This window comes from Echinops telfairi, unplaced genomic scaffold (genome assembly GCF_000313985.2).
Source record: "Echinops telfairi isolate 266 unplaced genomic scaffold, ASM31398v2 ScPeMD7_7467;HRSCAF=8505_0, whole genome shotgun sequence".
Classification (NCBI taxonomy): domain Eukaryota; kingdom Metazoa; phylum Chordata; class Mammalia; order Afrosoricida; family Tenrecidae; genus Echinops; species Echinops telfairi.
Genome location: NW_022111367.1, coordinates 7,714,096 through 7,732,025, shown reverse-complemented (window position 1 = coordinate 7,732,025; position 17,930 = coordinate 7,714,096). Strand labels below are relative to the sequence as shown.

The 17,930-nt window shown below is 40.2% G+C and overlaps 1 protein-coding gene across 1 annotated transcript in view; it reads right to left on the bottom strand.

The window, feature by feature from the left end:
* Window positions 1–337: 337 nt before the first annotated feature.
* IPO5 (importin 5) overlaps window positions 338–17,930 on the bottom strand; it is a 30,346-nt gene continuing 12,753 nt past the window's right edge. Inside the window, exons 9-25 of the mRNA XM_004704272.3 lie at window positions 17,314–17,420; window positions 14,200–14,324; window positions 14,022–14,111; window positions 13,760–13,933; window positions 12,144–12,362; window positions 11,248–11,331; window positions 10,005–10,137; window positions 9,803–9,924; window positions 9,019–9,115; window positions 7,733–7,905; window positions 6,758–6,869; window positions 6,611–6,666; window positions 5,524–5,646; window positions 4,794–5,013; window positions 3,680–3,908; window positions 1,406–1,547; window positions 338–484 (exon numbers count right to left, since the gene is read on the bottom strand). Coding sequence (XP_004704329.1) covers window positions 398–484; window positions 1,406–1,547; window positions 3,680–3,908; window positions 4,794–5,013; window positions 5,524–5,646; window positions 6,611–6,666; window positions 6,758–6,869; window positions 7,733–7,905; window positions 9,019–9,115; window positions 9,803–9,924; window positions 10,005–10,137; window positions 11,248–11,331; window positions 12,144–12,362; window positions 13,760–13,933; window positions 14,022–14,111; window positions 14,200–14,324; window positions 17,314–17,420 — 2,293 coding nt within the window. The 3' untranslated portion in view covers window positions 338–397. The remainder of the gene's footprint in view (window positions 485–1,405; window positions 1,548–3,679; window positions 3,909–4,793; window positions 5,014–5,523; window positions 5,647–6,610; window positions 6,667–6,757; window positions 6,870–7,732; window positions 7,906–9,018; window positions 9,116–9,802; window positions 9,925–10,004; window positions 10,138–11,247; window positions 11,332–12,143; window positions 12,363–13,759; window positions 13,934–14,021; window positions 14,112–14,199; window positions 14,325–17,313; window positions 17,421–17,930) is intronic.

Below are 17,930 nucleotides of genomic sequence, written 5' to 3'. Positions count from 1 at the left end.
ACAGAATGAACACTAGGTGTAAAAGTGATTGGTTTCGAGGCAAATCTATGGTGGTTAACTTGATCTTAAAGTGGAGTCCCCCCACCTCCCACATTTTACGTCTAATGAGAAAGTTAATTTTACTCCCCTGTCCACGTTGCCACAGGTGGGTTATGCCAATAGAAAAATACTCTCCAGTGCGACTGTAGGGCTTACGGGGTGGGTGTTCCTCAGTGGTGCGACAGAAATCCATTTCAACGCCATGCAGAAGCGGTGCTTCTCCTCCCTGCTGCCGCGGCTCTGCAGAACAGCCTACACACTATCGTTCTCTTTTGCTCAAAAACAAAACAAAGAAACCTAAACAAAAGGGTAAACGTTTATTTGGAGTTAGTTCTCTGCTGGGTGGTACTGAGGCCCTTCAAGCAGAGTTCAGGAGCTCCTGTATGGCTCCCCGCTGCTCGGGACTGAGCTGCCCGATGCATTCAGTCCACAATCCTCCAGACGTCTACGGAAAGAAAACAAAACATTTCCACAGGTTTAGAGACAGTAGCAACATGTTACTTTAGAAGTACTGTGACTATTATAGTTACATGGGAACATGCCAAAATACTTTCAACTTTGAAGCATTATCATGATAAAGGCAAGAAATCAGTTCATTTTTTTAAATTATAAGAATTTCTTTTACTTTTATTTAATTACTAAATCTTTCTCCCTAACCCTAACAGTTCATTTCTTTAAGGCACATTTCAGTTAGCGTTCTTTTTGAATCAGGCAGATGACACAATACATAAATCACATAAAATGACAAAACCTGCACCATCTGCTGCTGTGAGCAGACCCTGACTCTGCCACCTCCCAGGTCGAGCGGAACTGCCCCACAGGGTTCCGAGGCTCCCGTGATCTTTATGGGAGCACATTTCCCTGGAGACAGGCTAGCAGGTGGAAGTTTAACTACTGTCAATCACAACGCGGGGCCATCTCAACTCATTCGAACCCGACAGCACAGAGTAGAACTACTCCTTTGACTTTCCGAGGCTGTAACTCTTTAGGGGAAGCGGAAAGCCTTATTTTTCCCCAACAGAGGCTCAAACGGTTAGGAGCCCAAAGAGTAACCCACTAAACTCAAGTAAACATTTTTGGAAGCTATAATTTCCTGAATCTCATCAGATCTTCACAAAACTAATACACAATGAGCTTGTCCTAATCACCAACTAGAAGGTTCAAAATATCTCAAAAGTCAGAGAAAGGTTTTAGTTCTAATAAATAATGAAAACAGATAAATTATATTATGTGTAACACATTCAAGGCTTGAAGACAAGAAAATATAAAAATAATTTCTTAGCCCAACAGGTTTCTTTTTTCTTCTAATATAAGCCCCAAAAGATTGTCCCCCCTTTCTCTAACTGAACTACCAAACTAAGTTTACCTGTACTTGGCGAACTACATTAGCCAGACGTTTGGCACAAGGATCTTCATGCTTAATTGCCTCATGCATTTCTCCATCTGCAATTATTTTGAATATTTTGGGAAGATTGGTATTGTTTGGGCCAAGAATGATGGGGTGATTACTGAAAAAAAAAAAGAGAGAAGAAATTCTTGATAAATCCTACGTAACAGGATTTCTCCTAACAGTACTCATGTTAACACTTCCTTCTTCCAATACAATTTCAAAAAAGGCCTTTACAAAACTGGTCATTTCCTAAAATTCAAGTGCCTTGCAAATGCGGCAGGAAAAGAAGCTAATTTTACACTTTTATTATTCAGTTTCTCCACATGTAAATCAGGGGAAACACTTGGCTTCGCCCTCAGGACTGCTATTATGGACCAAACGACAACATGTTGCAATTTTGTAAGGCACATTGTTCATTAATGGAAAACAAGAACTGCACTTCCTCAACACGCTTTTTGCTTTTTTGAAGCACAATGCTATTTACACTAGGATTATAGCTATCTGCTTAAAAAAAAATCATTTTATTGGGGGCTCATACAACTCTTATCACAATCCATTCATCCATCGTTTGTCATCACTCTCAAAACATTTGCTTTCTACTTGAGCCCTTGGTATCAGCTTATCTTTTTTCCTCCCTCATGAACCCTTGATAATTTTTAAATTATTATCTTTTCATGTCTTACACTGTTTGATGTCTCCCTTCACCCACTTTTCGATTGTCCATCCCCCAGGGAGGGGGTTATATGTAGATCCGCGTGACCAGTTCCCCATCTCCCTCACCTTCCCTTCCTGATACTGCTACTCTCAATATTGGTCCTGAGGGGTTTATCTGTCCTGGATTCCCTGTGTTTCCAGCTCTGTACCCATGTACACGCACTGGTCTAGCCGGATTTGTAAGGCAGAATTGGGATCATGATCACCAGTACTATACTGTACTGACTGACTGACTCATCTCCTTCCTGCAACCCTTCTATAAGGGGATGTCCAGTTGCCTGCAGATGGGCTTTGGGTCTCCACTGTGCACCCCTCCCCCCCCAATTCACAATATGCTATTTTGTTCTTTGATGCCTGATCCTAGCGACACCTCATGATCACACAGGCTGGTGTGAGTCTTCCATGTGGGCTCTATTGCTTCTTAGCTAGATGGCCCCTTGTTTATCATGAAGCCTTTAAGACCCCAGAAGCTCTCTTTAGATAGCCGGGCACCATCAGTTTTCTTCACCACATTTGCTTAAGCACCCACTTTGACTTCAGTGATCACGTGGGGAAGGTGAGCATCACGGAATGCCTGCCTGGGTAACACAACAATGTGTTGTTGTGATCTCAACACACATTTTAGTCACCTGAAAATGATTTCTAAAATAATTCTGAGGTCCAAAGAATAATGTATTTTGAGAGTAAACTGAAAAAGTAACAATAGTAGTAAGAAACATAATCCGGAATTTAACTAAATTTCCAGTCTTTGCCATTAAGAGAATTTCCGAGTAGTTCACTTCTCAGAGAGGTGCTCAGATAAGATGACAAAGTATCAGTCCCATCAGAGGCGGGAGAAGGCAAGGAATGGACAGTGTCCCAAAGGGGAGAATGGCTACAATACTTGATGATGCTAAGTGGGAGAACCCAAGCACAGTACTAACAGACATGAAAGAACACACTTCCCTTCACCGAATTATACAAAATTCAGGAAATGAGCAGTTGCAATTCTTGTGTTCATTTATGAAGTCAAAAATAATAATGACAAAACTCGGTGCCTAATATTTAAGGAAACCTAGATTGAGAGAAATACACACCAAAGAACAGGTCTGTAATGCAAGAGTTCTTGAATCCTCCAGATTTGCAGCACCTCTTACAAATAAATTACTCAAGAGCTACATAGTAGCGTTAATAATGTCAGAGCCCCAGTCCGGAAGCCAGGTTGCCGGTCTGGCTTGATCCAAAGAAAAACACTGGAATTTTGGAAGGCCAAATAACAGCACTGTAATAAGCGAGGTGGCAACACCAGATGGGAACCTTCTTAAGGAATTACTTTCTATAGTGCTTGCATCCATTGGCTGAACTTAATTTCATAAACAAATTCAATTTGATTTCAGTAAGACAATGGTTTCGTTAACACGATCTCTAAAAACAGGACTGTTATATACATATGTACCCAAGAGACTGCACAGCGAAACCTCAGAGGATGAAGAAATCAGTGGAGAAAAAAGTGACAGGGTAGTGTTTCTGTGAAGGGAGGATAGGCTCCTGTTTTACCTTTCAATTAGGTCACAGAGATAATTAAAGGTCTGCACAGCTTCTTCTTTATCTTCATGAAGTGGAAGCCAGGACAGCCAGTGCGGTAAGACCTCGTCCACATTTACCCAGTCTGGCTTGAATTTCATCATCTTCCCTACTGCGGAGATGCAGTTCTCTGTAGCATTGACATTTTCTTTGGTCCGAGAATCTGCAGCCTGAATAACTCTTACCAGCAGTGGAAGGGCTTCTAAAATAAGTATTTGAAAATGGGTCAATTGGAATCTCACTTTCATGCAAATGGGCATAAATAGTATTTATCTTTGGTCCAGGTACAAATCAGGTGTGGACATGTTTCTCTTCTCTGCTAAATAACCATGACCTGATACTGAAGGAGCTACTGTCCTAGCACTATCAGTGTTTGTGGGATCAAAAGCACTAAAAATCCTAAGACCCGAGACATATACATTGGGAGAAAGATGGGGCTTTCTACTCTCATAAAGTGTACTGTCTTGGAAACCCACAGGGCAGTGCCACCTGTCCTACAGGGTGGCTATGAGTTGGAATCGACTCAAAGGCAGGGAGTTTGGTTCTTGGTTTTGAGTGATGTAAATTAATAGCCTCTGGTGACTTGGTGACACTTAAGCTTTTTAAGTTTCTGTACAGGTTTTCCACTTTGCCGACCTGATGGGACACTTGAATCTTGTCCTGTAGGTCACGGTCAGCCAGAAGTAACTTGGTGGCAATGGGTCTGGGAGGTGTGCAATTAACATGCTTGGTTCCTAATGGGAAAGGTTGGTAGTTTGAAATCTACCCAGAGGTGCCTCAAGATAAGGGCCTAACACTTTCCTTTAGAAAAAGCAGCTGCTGCGATTCTATGGACCATCCATAGTTCTACCCGGACCCACGTGCAGGTGTTACCAGTCGGCTAACTTGGAGACGCCTGTTCTATACGAAGACTGTGGCATACACTCAAAATTAAAAGGGAAACTGTACTGAGGGGGAGGGGAATATTGGGTGTGACGCAGAAGAGGCTGAAGCGTCACCTCATGTGTTAAGAGAAACAAGAAAGCAGAAATAGCTGTTTGTGGGAATACCTGGAATGAAACATATGTAACCATATAAGCCCAAGTACCTGTACAAAAAGGACGGTAATTATCTCCCCCATACTGGGCCATGACTCCCAGGCCATAGGCAGCAGCTTGCCTGACTTCCGGGCTGTTGTCACACACGTATTGGAGCATTGGCCTTAAGAAGTACTCTGCGTATTTAAATGAGGCTGGGCTACAGTATTCGATGACATCATCAAAGATGCACAGTCCCCATTGTTTGTCTGGCCAAGGTCTGTGTGGACACTGAAAGAGAGACAGTCAATCAAGCTTCTAATGTTCAATATAGACTGCTAGCTTAGACTGTCATTCTTGATACAGGTAATAACCACCCCGCCAGTACTAACCACTTCACGTGAGACAAATAGATATGCTTTGAAAATCAAAGCACTTAAAAGAAATAATAGATACAGGTGTGTTAAGACCTGTTCCCAAACTGGTAACATTATGTGCTAGGACAAACTGACTGCAGCAGTAGCTACGTATATAGATTTACTTTAGAAAAAAATCTGATAGTGATGCTGTATTTTAAAAACACACATCATTATCAATAAATGTTACACAACCCTTAAATTTATATACGGATTCCAGAGATTTTTACAGTCAAGGTGTGCACATGTAAATTAATTGTTCCTTAAATTTACTGAGTAAATGCAATAAAATAAATAGGTGCATATTAACCTCAATGTGTAAAATCTTATAGTGCAATACAGGTCAATTACAGAAAATAAATTGTTGAATAGAGGTGGCACTTACAATTAGGTTGACAATTAGCGGAAGCAGCTGCTCAAACCATGGTAACACCTTTTCCTTGTAGCTACTGAATATTGAGTGCAAAATGTCTGATACTTTGGTCAGAATATAGACATCATTATCATCCTAAAAACAACAACGAACGCCCATTAAAAAGCATCGCCGTTACCATTACTAGCATTTTGAAAAGTCTAAGGAAATAGTACTGTTTCTTGCAGTGAAGTAACTTTAATGACCGAGTTTAATGCCATTTACGCCCCGAGGCTATGGGATGATAAAGTCTGTGATAAACAATACACCCACTGCAATCGTCTTTATTTGCAACAGACTCAAAATGTTATGTTTGAAAAATATTTGTCGTAAATTCCCAAGTCCTGAAGTACAAGTGTTTTTACTTACTATCCATCTCCCACCTCCCCATTTTCTGCACTAATGTTCTACTTTTGAAGTGAGATGGTGGAGGGATGCGATCACTTATTTACATCTCAGACATGGTAGCAATTGAGGTAAATGGTCTACTATGATGTGAACAACCTGAAGGGAATGTTTGTGAAGGCAATTTGTTTGACTTGAACATTTTAGCACTTGTCCACCATGATGGCTACATAGTTTATATTCTATATCCTAATCATAAAACCAAAATACACATGACATTGTCAAGTGGTTTGCTACTAGAAACAAGGAGGTAAAGAATGCTATTAACTGCTGCCTATGTTACAGCTTGTAAGGAACCCCACACAATTGTGTGATATAGCAGAAAACGGACTTAACAAGGCTGCAATTTTAAGCGATCGTTTCACCTCGGAGTTTGAGTTTCTTCATCTTTTTAAATGGTGATAGCATGTACAATGTGAGCTCCAAATGCCTTCCTCTGTGTGAAATACTGCAATAAAACCACACCCGGTGTCCCAAAGCCAAACGAGCGACTTCCAAGCTACTCATTCTGTTTACGAAAGATTGAACTAGACAGAGTCTTTTGCTCAATATGACCGATAATGACATCAAGATAATCTCTCGGTGGAACTGGGAGTTAAAGTTTCAGATGTAAGTGGTCAGTCATGTAAATTAAGTTCTGCAGAGAGGGCTTTACCTCATCTTGTAGTGACTCTTCCACCTGTTCATCATAGTCTTCATCTTGTCTTTTAACTAAAACACACCCAAATAAACGGTTTTTTTTAATTGATGCCAAAACGGTCACAAACAACTGCATTCAGAAATGAAAGCTGGGAAAACGTACCTTGCCGCAATTCTTGATTTTTAAAATGCTCTTCCAGCTTTGCTTTCAATATTCCTCCCAGCTCCTCGAAGTGTTCGCTGTTAAGGCATCCATCTCCCATTACCTCAATGCACTACAAACCAGGCCAAGAAGAAAGCTGTTTTTGAGTCTGTGTGAACAGTGGTGAAATGAACTGAAACAGTGGAATGGCTGCACAGCACCACGAAAATAACTGACCCACCGACTCTGGTGTGTGCTTTGTCAGGTCGATTTTCATAATCAAACAAAAAGAAAGCGAAGCTCCGCTTAGAACCACCTGGTATTGCTTAAGAGGCACCGAATTTCTAGTTTAGGGAGATGAACACATTTGGTGAGTTGCTCACCATGGTGAATGTAACTGTCATGAAGTCACACATGGTGAAAACGGCAAATGTTTTATTCTATTACTGCATGAACACACACACAATTACAGAGCACTGAATAAAGTGTAAGTTTGCCCTGGAGGGAGGGACCTTTTAGGTGAGGGAATGACATGGGTAAAGGCGTGAATTCTTTAGAAAAGTAGAAGGAATTGCAGGAACTTGAGTGAGGACAAAGAAAGATGTGTAACAAGTCAAGCTGTGTCACAAGCTGCCTATGGAACTGTGGGCAACAGGGCTGGCTGAGAGTAACTGAACAGCTAAGAGAAGACTTCTGGAGCAGGTCAACAAAGGCTTTTTTAATAGTATGCGAGAAAGCCGGCAACTGATAAAAAAACCAAAAACAATCAAGACAGATGCAGGTGGGAGATGGCTCATGCAGGCTCATGAGATGCTGGCAACTAAGGAAGACTATCACATTAGGGTGACTCCACTTTGTGAGGAAAATTGCACGTCTCCCACAAATTTTCAGAAGCCTCCTTAAAGTATAAATTAAAGCTCACCTTTCCCCCTAATTTATTTAACACAATAAAGGAACACGTATCTTCACACCTTTCTTTAGGGGAAGAATACTCACCTTTGCGAAAGAATGCATGATTTCTGAGAGGACATCTGAATCTGGTTCCGTGCCGATGGCTTTGATGAGAGCGTCACACATGAAATGCCACATCTGCGTGAGGTACTCAGGGCCTCGGACCCTTGCACACTCCAGGAGGAGAGGCATGGATTCGGCAGCTGCCACTCGAACACGTGACATTATTAAGGAAACTTAATTGCCAATGAGCCTTCAAAGATGGGCCTGTCCTCCTATTCGCTGTGTTATCAGTTCTGCCACATCAGGCGGGTGAGGCTCATCTAACAGCCACCCAAGAGTTCCAAGTGTTAAACTGAACATACAGATTAGAGTTCTTCTTGTCCACGAGACAAACCTTCCTGTCTTTTCTGTCACTTTCCTATCCGAAACAATAGGTAAACTCAAATAGTTATCACTCATAAACCAAGTGGAAACTATGCATTTCCTAACATACAGGACTGTGCATGGACCAGACTTTTCATTAAGTATGCACTTAAGCTTCTGATGTCTTCCTAGAACTCTGTGAAGTCTGCTGGCACTATGGAAAGCTGCTGCGGGCAAAGGCAGCTTTCTGTGAGGGCACTGTTAGGGGACACTCCGAGTGCACGCTACCACATGCCCGTATAGGCACCCATGCCTCAGCGTGGGCCCTGGCTCCACCATTCTCTCATGCTGTCCTTATTGTTCCTGTCTATAAAACTGTGTGTGTGAGACAGTCGGTGTCTAAAGGCATACACACACCTTTATAGGACAGTTAGTGACAACTACCATGATGTGAGGAGCCCTAGTATTGTTGGCAGGTAAACACTGTACTACGATCTACAATGTCGGGAGTTCGAACAACGAGTCACTCCACGGGAAAGAAGTTGTCTGTACACATACAGGTTTACGGCTTCTGAAACCCTGTATAGAGAGGAGTGCTGAGTCAAAACTGACCTGACAGTGGGTTTGTGTTTTTATCTAAGTGCAAGCTGGTTCACCCACTTAGTTGCAAACTGAAACAATTAGAGGTTCAAGTTCACACAGAGGTGCTTGAGAAAGCCTGACAACAATCGACTTTCTATAATTTAAGTCATGTAAGTTCTACTCTGACACAGATGGGCTTCCCATGGCCTAACCACCTCAATAGCAAGTGTTTTTCTGAGATAGTGTAAACACCAAATAATAATGGTGACCAACACTTCAGTTACTAGAGTCTAAAAGTTGAAAATGAAAAAAAAAAAAAAGAAAAATCCTTGAAAACGAGCTCCAAGTTTACTAACTAGCATTTTGTGTTCATCACAGGATATCATCGTGGAAATAAAATTTCAGTAACGGGACCATCAGCTTGACAACTTGTTCTGTATACTCCACAAAGCCTTCTTTTAACTCCTTAGCATAGCACACCTGCAATAAAAAATAGTGGGGGGGAAGGAAGGGAAGACGCAAGTTAGCTTTAAGGTATTATATTTTAATGAACAGTAAAACTGAAAGAGAATGTTGCATCCTGACTAGAGCTACACTTAAAAACTAATGAGAATTTTAAACTGAAATAGAACACAAAATCATTTTTGGATCTATTATCTTTCAAAAATTAGAAATACAGGAATTTTTGCTGCCCCTCCATAACACAAATTCATGCTTCAATGATAGGCATTAAGTATTGAAGGTAAGACTATCCAAGAAACACACGAATGCAATGAGCACACTGAGTGAACACTTAGTTTAGATTTACCTGATCCATCACCCTCTAGTGAATTCCGAACTCTTCATCATAGGGGCTACATATCATGACGTCAGGAATAACTACTTATGGGTCAGTTTCCCACTAACAGGCATTCCAGCTACTTGTTATCATCCATTATCTTAGCTCGCTATTAAAAAATTTGTAATGTGGAATGGTTTTGTCCACATGCTTTCTCAAAGATGGACATCAGAAGTAGAAATGTGGGACACGAAGAGGTTCCGACACACTTTTTTACAGAATGTATTCCTAAGTGCTTCTAAATAATTTAATTAGTATTTATGAAGCACACAGATAATGTATTGAAAGTCACAAAATCAAATTCTGGTAAAAAGCAGCACATCACTTACCAACATCTGGCAAGCAGTTGATTTTTCTTCTAGTCCTGCAGTTTTAATACCAAAACTCTGCTGATCTCCAAGATTCACAAACTCCCAACCATCATCATCACTCATGCTCTCCATGTCTTGGGCTAGAAACCGGAAGGAAAGGGCTCTGTTACGACGATTAAGAAGGAAGTTGTACAGCGGCATGTCCCATGAAGATACCTACTGTCTAACAGAGCGACTTCAGGTTTGATTGAAGCCGTCTTCATCAGAGGTCCCATAACCACAGGAAGGTACTGCTGAAACTCTTTCCCAAGGATTTTGCACATTCTGGCCCAGGCTGAGATCATGTAAGAGATCTAGAAAGACAAAGTTAAATGAAAAAAAAAAAAAAAAAGATGTGCCTATTTCCTAAAGTCTTATTGACATATATACTCATGTTACTTTAAACACTAAGTGCGCTTGTTCATGTTCCTAGACTTACAATGTTCAGAAGAATGAAATCACAATAGATTATTTTGGAATCCTACTGGGTGGCAAGGCAAAAAGCGAAACACCAAAGTCTGGCCTTTTTTTTTTTTTTTTTAACTTTCAAGTCATTAATTTCTCTGTTAGCATCTGAATCAACTACATGAAACCCAGGTAAATCTGTCAATTCCTGGACAGTAATTCCATTCGTTAAACACCCAAGAAACACTGCACTCCTTTCTCTCCTTTTACCATCCTCTTTACAGGTTACAGACCCTCCTCTCTACTGTGAGCAGTCTGATTGTACCATCTTCCCCCATAATGCATAGCAAAACGAGCCGTACATGTTTTTTATCTCTATTCTATCCTGCTCATTCTCTTTACCCACTGCAGCTATGGTAAACAATGATTATGTGGCACTGAATTGGTAACGAGAGAGTCGGCAGTTCAATCCCACAGTTGGCTCCTGGTGGGGCAGGTGAGGCTCCCTGCTTCTGTAAAGTTTTACACAACCCTGGAAGCCCTACATAGGGTTGCTATGAGTTCAAATGAATTCAGTCAAAGTGAACTGGGTACGTATAAAATAAAAACGTGATTCTATAATAACTTATTGAGCACCTGTAATGACAGGATTTGTGAAAACTATAGATTAGACATTCATGATATTATTACAGCTCTTGGAATTCTGGAGACAGATGTGGAGCCCTGACGTCATCACTGTGGATGACACAGCTCCAGGAGACCGAGAAGGTAAGTGGGCTTAAGGCAGGGCCTTCAGAGGACCAAAGTCGAAAGAACCAGAGCAAAGAGGAGAAACTGACCGCGGGCTGAGAAAAGGGGCCTAAGAACTAGAAGGACAACCAGGGCAGGTGTCTCGGAAATCCAGGTCTGATATCATCCAGAAGCCTAGTCCTATGTGCTCGTTTGTTTCAAGCACATTTAGCCATGTTACCGGAAACTCACAGACGGATGGGCCAGACAACAGGCGACAGCTGCTTTACCTGAGGGTCATCATCGTCCATATCACTGAAGTCTGTCTGGGTCTTCAACAGCAACTGCATCACATCAGATGCATCTTGCATAAACTAAAATAAAATATTTGGGAATATTTTCATTGCCAATATTACTTTTGTGTGTAAGAGAAAAGAGCCACCTCACCACTCCTTAGTTCTGTCTTATTTAATCACAAAGCTTTCAAAAAGAAAACAAAGGGAAAAAAGAAGACAGACATAAAGCTATTATTTTCCCCACATGGGCCATAAACTCACAGATAAAATTAATCTATTAAAAATTCTTCATCTATACTGCAATGCATTTAATGTTCTTCTAGAAAAACATTGGGTAGAGGTTGTGTTCCACAAAAACAAGCTTAAGCATCAGCATTAAGACTGCAGCTGGCTCTGAAGGAGACCAGACAGAGAAGTGCCACCTGACAGGGCTGAGGGTGGGATGGGAGGAGCTTCTTTTGGGTTTGTTTTGACAACTGAGACAGTAACCGGGAAGAAAAACCCTTATCACCCAGTGGTTCTTGCTAATTATTTTCTCAAGAGTTGTTTGAATATACATTTTTTTCTCCTAGGACACACCTGATGTTTTCTGGATTAAGCAGAAAAGAATTGGCAAGCTCCTGAGCAAATAGTTAAACAGGTGAACTAAGCCCACACAAGGCTCCAGGTTGGACCAGAGGACAGATGACATGTGGTAGCAGGAGAGCTTTTCAAGAACACAACTGACTTGAGAGGACACCTTAATATTGATCGACAGTAAGGAGATTAATTTATTATTTATGTATACAGTTGGAGTAACATGTGAGTAGGGAGATGATGAAGGGAAAAATATGCTCTACTTTCAGTACCTCCACAAATTACACAATTTCAACAAGCGACACACCACTTACCTTTTCCTTCCCAACAGCCAGCCCAATGAGGCTGATGCATTCGATAGTTTTCCCCCTCAGAAGCCTGAGTTCCTTCTGAACGGCATTTTCGACGATGTGCTTCAGCGAGGGCATGAATATGTCGTAGTACGGGACAAACTTTTCCTCTGCAGTGTCTGCGACTGAGGCAATGGATGTCACCACTTGTTCCAACACTAACTTGGTGCCTTTCTGAATCAACTAGAAAAAAGGCAAAAAGCAGAATAAATCACTTGCGTGAAAAATGGGAAGAAATCATCATTTCGGAAGCAGTGGTAATCTCTGAGAGAGTTTAACTTGCCACTCAGTACGACGATCACGCTTGACATGAACTAACCCCACAGTCCCTCAATGCTCTTCTAGAACAGCAAACCGAGATCACCTCTCCAAAGCCCTAGTGGAAAGACTGTAAGTTCTAGAACAAATCTCTATTAAAGTGGTTGGTGCTAAACTGTTTAGAAGTTGGATTTCTCTCTTCTGTTAATAGTGTTGCTCCTTCCTTTTTTTTAAACTTCAAAGTATAGCTTTGAGCAGTTCCTTACCTGTCCCCTAAATGGTTCCTCTGTCAACTCAACTCTTACCCATATTTTACTCACATAGTCCTGAATTAACCAACCTATTCCCCATTACTAGTTTCACTGCTTCAGACACATCCGCCGTACTTCTTTGTCACAGTCTTCCTGTGTGAAATTCCCGACTGGCCTCTGAGACACCGTAGTTTGGAGCGGTCCTCCTTGTTCTCTGATCAGTCCTTTAGTACTGGCAGACCATTAGTTGTTTTTTTGGAGGGGGGCCCTAAAAACTCCTAAAACTTCCTCACAGATGCTTTGCAGACAAACTGGGCTCACTCTGGCTACACCATCTTTCTCACGCCCACACACATCATTTAGCTACTCTTTTCAGAGTGCACCTCTTAGACTATCAAGTGTCTTACTTAGGTAGCCAACCTTTATTTAAAAATCTTTACAAATTTAAAGTAAACAGGAACTTCCTTTCCCAATCACCTCTATTTCCATTACTCAGGACAGACTGGCAAGTATTCCCGCACACCCCCCCGCCCAGTTCACTTTAAAAAATCAAACTGGCAGGCAAAGAAAAAGTTACTGTCTTCTAGAACTACCACTTTCTCTCAGCTCCACCATTGCCAGCCAAACGCCCTGCAGCACAGTGACCATATGAAGGAGCCTCTAAAAGTTCACGGAGAAAAGGAATATGAGTTAATGGGGTATTTCCTTGAACTTTTGGAGGTCCTCTCAAAAATGGTTACGCCCCTTCAACCTTCTGCTCCACACAATGCTACCAGGTGCATTTTCCTACAACCACATCATTTCCCCTGCCACTTAAAAAACATCAACAAAAACCAAATGATATTTCCAAATGTAAACAAATCAGTTAAAAAATTCCTGTCTTAATCTTTAAGCAATCACACACTAATTTTGTTTCATATTTTATTTTTCCCAATTCCAGAAACGCCCACGCTCTAGACCCTTCTACTCAGAATGCGATGGAATTCCATCAGACTCTAGCTTTTCTGTTCTTCACGGCCACACTGATGTCTTTCATTCAGCAGTCTCATTAGTAAAAAGACTAACACTTACCTCTTGAAGTTTAAGTACCATGATAGAATGCAGATGCTTGACCAAATTATCTAGATAGGGGATCAATAGTGACTTGGGGCAGTCTTCAGTAAAATTAATGAGGGCAGCTGCAGCATGGGCCTGCACACGTTGATTGCCTTGGTCTTCCATCGTCTGCAGCAGAGCTGCTATTACCTGTAAAACAAAACCAGAAATCCAAATTTTGAAATGCCTACCCCACCAGCATCTTAAAAGCCTGAGTGCTGAAGGGCTTGGTACTTGCCTTTTCATGGAATTTCTTCTGGAAGCCAGGTGCAAAATCTGTAGCCATCTGCCCTACAGCATTACAGGCTGCATACCTTACTCTTGGATGCTGGAATAGATTTCTGTGTATTAATAAAGGCCATGTTCCCATAAGATTTGTGGTAAAAATTATGAATCACATAGGAACTGGTACTTACAGGATCCTGAAGAAAAAGCAAAACGAAATTTACGATCTCATTTAGAATTCCTTCCATTTGCTGGTGGCAGCCTTCGCCAATGGCAGATAAAGCCATCAATCCCGCATGCCGATATTTCCAGTCAGCTAGAGAAAAGCACACATATATGAATAGCAGCTAGAGGACTTTTTTTTCTGTAAAATAAAAATAATTTGTTAACATGTATTAAGTAGAATAAGGATGTTTGCAAGTGCCTCACCAGATTATTCCACTGTAACAGATAGAGTGCTGATGTCACACCAGCACATCCAGCCCAAAGGTTAAGAGGCAACATGGAAGCAAATAACTCACCAGTGTTCAGAATAGTTATAAATGTTCTAAATTTATCTATAAACAGTATCTACCATGACAACAGTATCTACATCGTTCACAGTGGCTCCAACAAATTGAGAGAAATGGACAGAATGAACAAATGCCACTGGTGAGTCAAGTAATTAAGATGTAACCCCTAAGATTCACGTCAAGAAACAAATATTTGGATTATCTGTGCCACATACTGTTGTGTATAGAGAATATAGAGTTACTGGTTTTAGCTTTTGTAAAATAAAAGATGCTGCTTGTAAAGACTTCCAATTTAGAAGCATTAATAAACTGAATGTTATAGAAGACAACTGATGAACTATACTTAGTCTAATGTTAATGGCCATTTGCTTTTCAGTTAATGGATTTACTACACTGCTTCCCCTAGGTTGCTCTGAGTAGCTTGCAGAACACAGCAGATCTACAAAGCAAGGCTCTAAAAACCTAGCCTGCTACCCTAGTGAGGCCCTGATATCCTTTCAGGGGTTCAGCAGGTCACAGTCATTCTAAAACACTTGTTCTTCTCACTCTCATCCTGAGGGAGCAAAGAACTTTTTCAGAGATTACCAGTGTGAAACCCAAGAGAAGAAATGAGAATCCAGATGGTCAGATGAGGCCGCAATACTGTCAGTAAAACTGCTACAACGGTCGCTGTTCTCAGCACCTCTGTTTTCATGTTAAGAAACAGTGATTCCTAATGTAGTAATGTACTGTCATTTTTAGATACATATTCCAAATTTTCCTCCTTCTTAATTTCTAATATAACCAGAGCTGTATGAGCCCCCAATAAACGATTAAAAAAAAAAGAGTAGCTGAAAATTTCTGTGTCCAATATTAAAATGTTTTGATAAAGTTTATAGTTGATACATTATTCAATATATCGTTATGCCAAAATTTACCAACTGATAAACCATGACCCCAGAAACTGACACATCTCTTTGCAGACTGGACCTTGTAATGTTCATTATTTTTACTAAAAGTACATGTTTTTAATTAAGAGCGGTTTACGTAGACATACGTTGTCTTTTAGAGTCAAAGAGATTACATAGGGCAAAAATTAGAATATTATAGGCTTATATTAATTACTATAAAATTTCAGACAAAGTAGGCATTTTCTGCCATTGCTAAAGTACTTTTCATATACATTAATCCATCCTTTGGGCTTAACATCAATTCTGGTTGTAGAGCAAACAGAGTTTTCGTATTTCACAGGCTAGGTAATCAAGGCAAAGATTTGCTCAAATTCATACATTGAACAATTTAAAAAGTCTTTTGCAAACCATGAAGCATGTTGTAGAAGGAACTTAAAATTGAATTCATTAACTACAAATCAACACCCACCGCCGCTCCAGATCCCACTGGAAAAGCAGGGTGAGCCAATGGGCAGACACTGATAGCTGGTGGATCTTGTACAGTTTTCATATCTCTGGGCTTCACTTTCTTCATTTTAAAAACTTTCTGATAGCTCTTATAAAAAGATCAAATAAAACCCAAACCCACCGTCACGGAGTCAGTGTTGACTCAGTGACAATTATCTAGTGTTTCCGAAACTGAAAATCTCTCTGGGGGCAAACAGCCTCATCTTTCTCTTTGGACCGGCTGGTGGGCCTGAACGGCCAACTTTGCAGTTATCAGTACACCCAAACTGCTTAGTAGCTCTTGCAGGCTTAGTCTCTATTATCTTTGGGAAAAGACCTTTAAAACATTTAGAGGTAAGAAGAAAACCGTTACTCAAAATCCAAAGATAAAATTTCATTAGAAAAGGATTAAAAAAAAAAGCAAAAAACCCCCACACCTTTTCATCATAAATAAGGATCTTAAAGGTTAAGAAGGAACTAGGAGAAATCCTAAGAGTCACAGTTACGAATAATCATGTTGCTTTGAAGTTGGCTGTCTGCTATTCCATTAAATAACTTCATGATCCTACCTCAATGGCTGGACCTTCTTCAGGTTTCTAGATATTGACTCTAGCTATAAATATTCACACATATAAGCTTGGATTTCTGTGGAAGTTTACATCAATACTATTTATAATAATAATAAATTAACATTTAGTGGGAATTATGAAAAGCTGTGAGGCTCTTAAAAATACACTATATATGTGGTATGTAATATACAATGAGCAAAAACTTTCTACAGATATGGTTTATTTGCATGGTACATTTATACTGTATAAATGCATACATGAGATCAAAGGAAAGTCTCAATGAATTGCCAACAATATTCAAAACATTTTAATACTGAACACAGAAATTTTCAGCTACTGTCTTTTAAAAATAATGTTATTGGGGGCTCTTACAGCTCTTATAACAAAGTATAAATCTTTGAAGGACCTCAGTTTATACACTACTGCATTTGGAATTTAAAATAGTAACCTTGCAAACAGAAAACAAATAAAATATGCATCTATCAGCAACTTTTGATACTGACAAAGTTACAGGCATAAAGGCTAACAATTTACTAGAGAAATATTGCTTGAAAAAACCCGGGATACTGTATTGGATTCTATATATTAAAAAAATTGACAACAAAAAAAGGAATCAAATATGTTAATATTGATTAATATTGAAATATTAATAATAAAGTAGTCAAAGGGAGGTATCTTAGTAAAATAAAAATGTAAACATTTTAGATTAGAAAGTCAATCTAAAATTTCCTGGCTCTCTTCCATACACTGAAGCCAAGCCTAGGTAGGGAAAATCAAATGTTAGTACTAGTGAGGATTCAGAAAGCCTTATTCCATTCTCCTAGCATCTGCAGGGTAAAGTGACTTACGATTCTGGAGCATCTGCATAATGTGTTCCTTGATCATTGGGAGAACCAGTTTTCCACCGAGCCCACAAGCCATTCGGTCTAAAGCACTCTCACCAGCAACTGCATTGCTAAACAAATAAAACGTGGCACTACCTATTTTAACTTTCAACAACACACAACATTATTAAACATGTTATCAAACTAAATTTAGGGGGAAAAAGGTATAGATCAGGCAGTCTTTCAAAAAATGTGATTTTGAAGTTGTGGGGCATTATTAACTCTAGTTAATCTCTCAACCCTTTCCAAGGCCCTTATTTGCTTCTCTATGGCTCCCTCCCTCCTATCCTCAGGTTCTGGATCCCTGGATTCATCCAACTTAGAACAAGGGGGCGGGGGCTACAGTCAAATCCTAAGGAGCAAGCTCACTCTCCCCTAAAGGGTCCCTTATGAGTCAAAATTGACTTGATGGCAGAGGTGGGCTTTTGTTTTTTAACAATGAATGAGGCATCTTTGTAACCTCTTATCTGTTATAGTACAGAAAATATTCACTGGAATATTTTCCTTTTAACAAGGGTGGTAGCATGACATACTGAAAAGAATGAGATGTATTAAGATGTTATTTAATTGGTTATGTAACC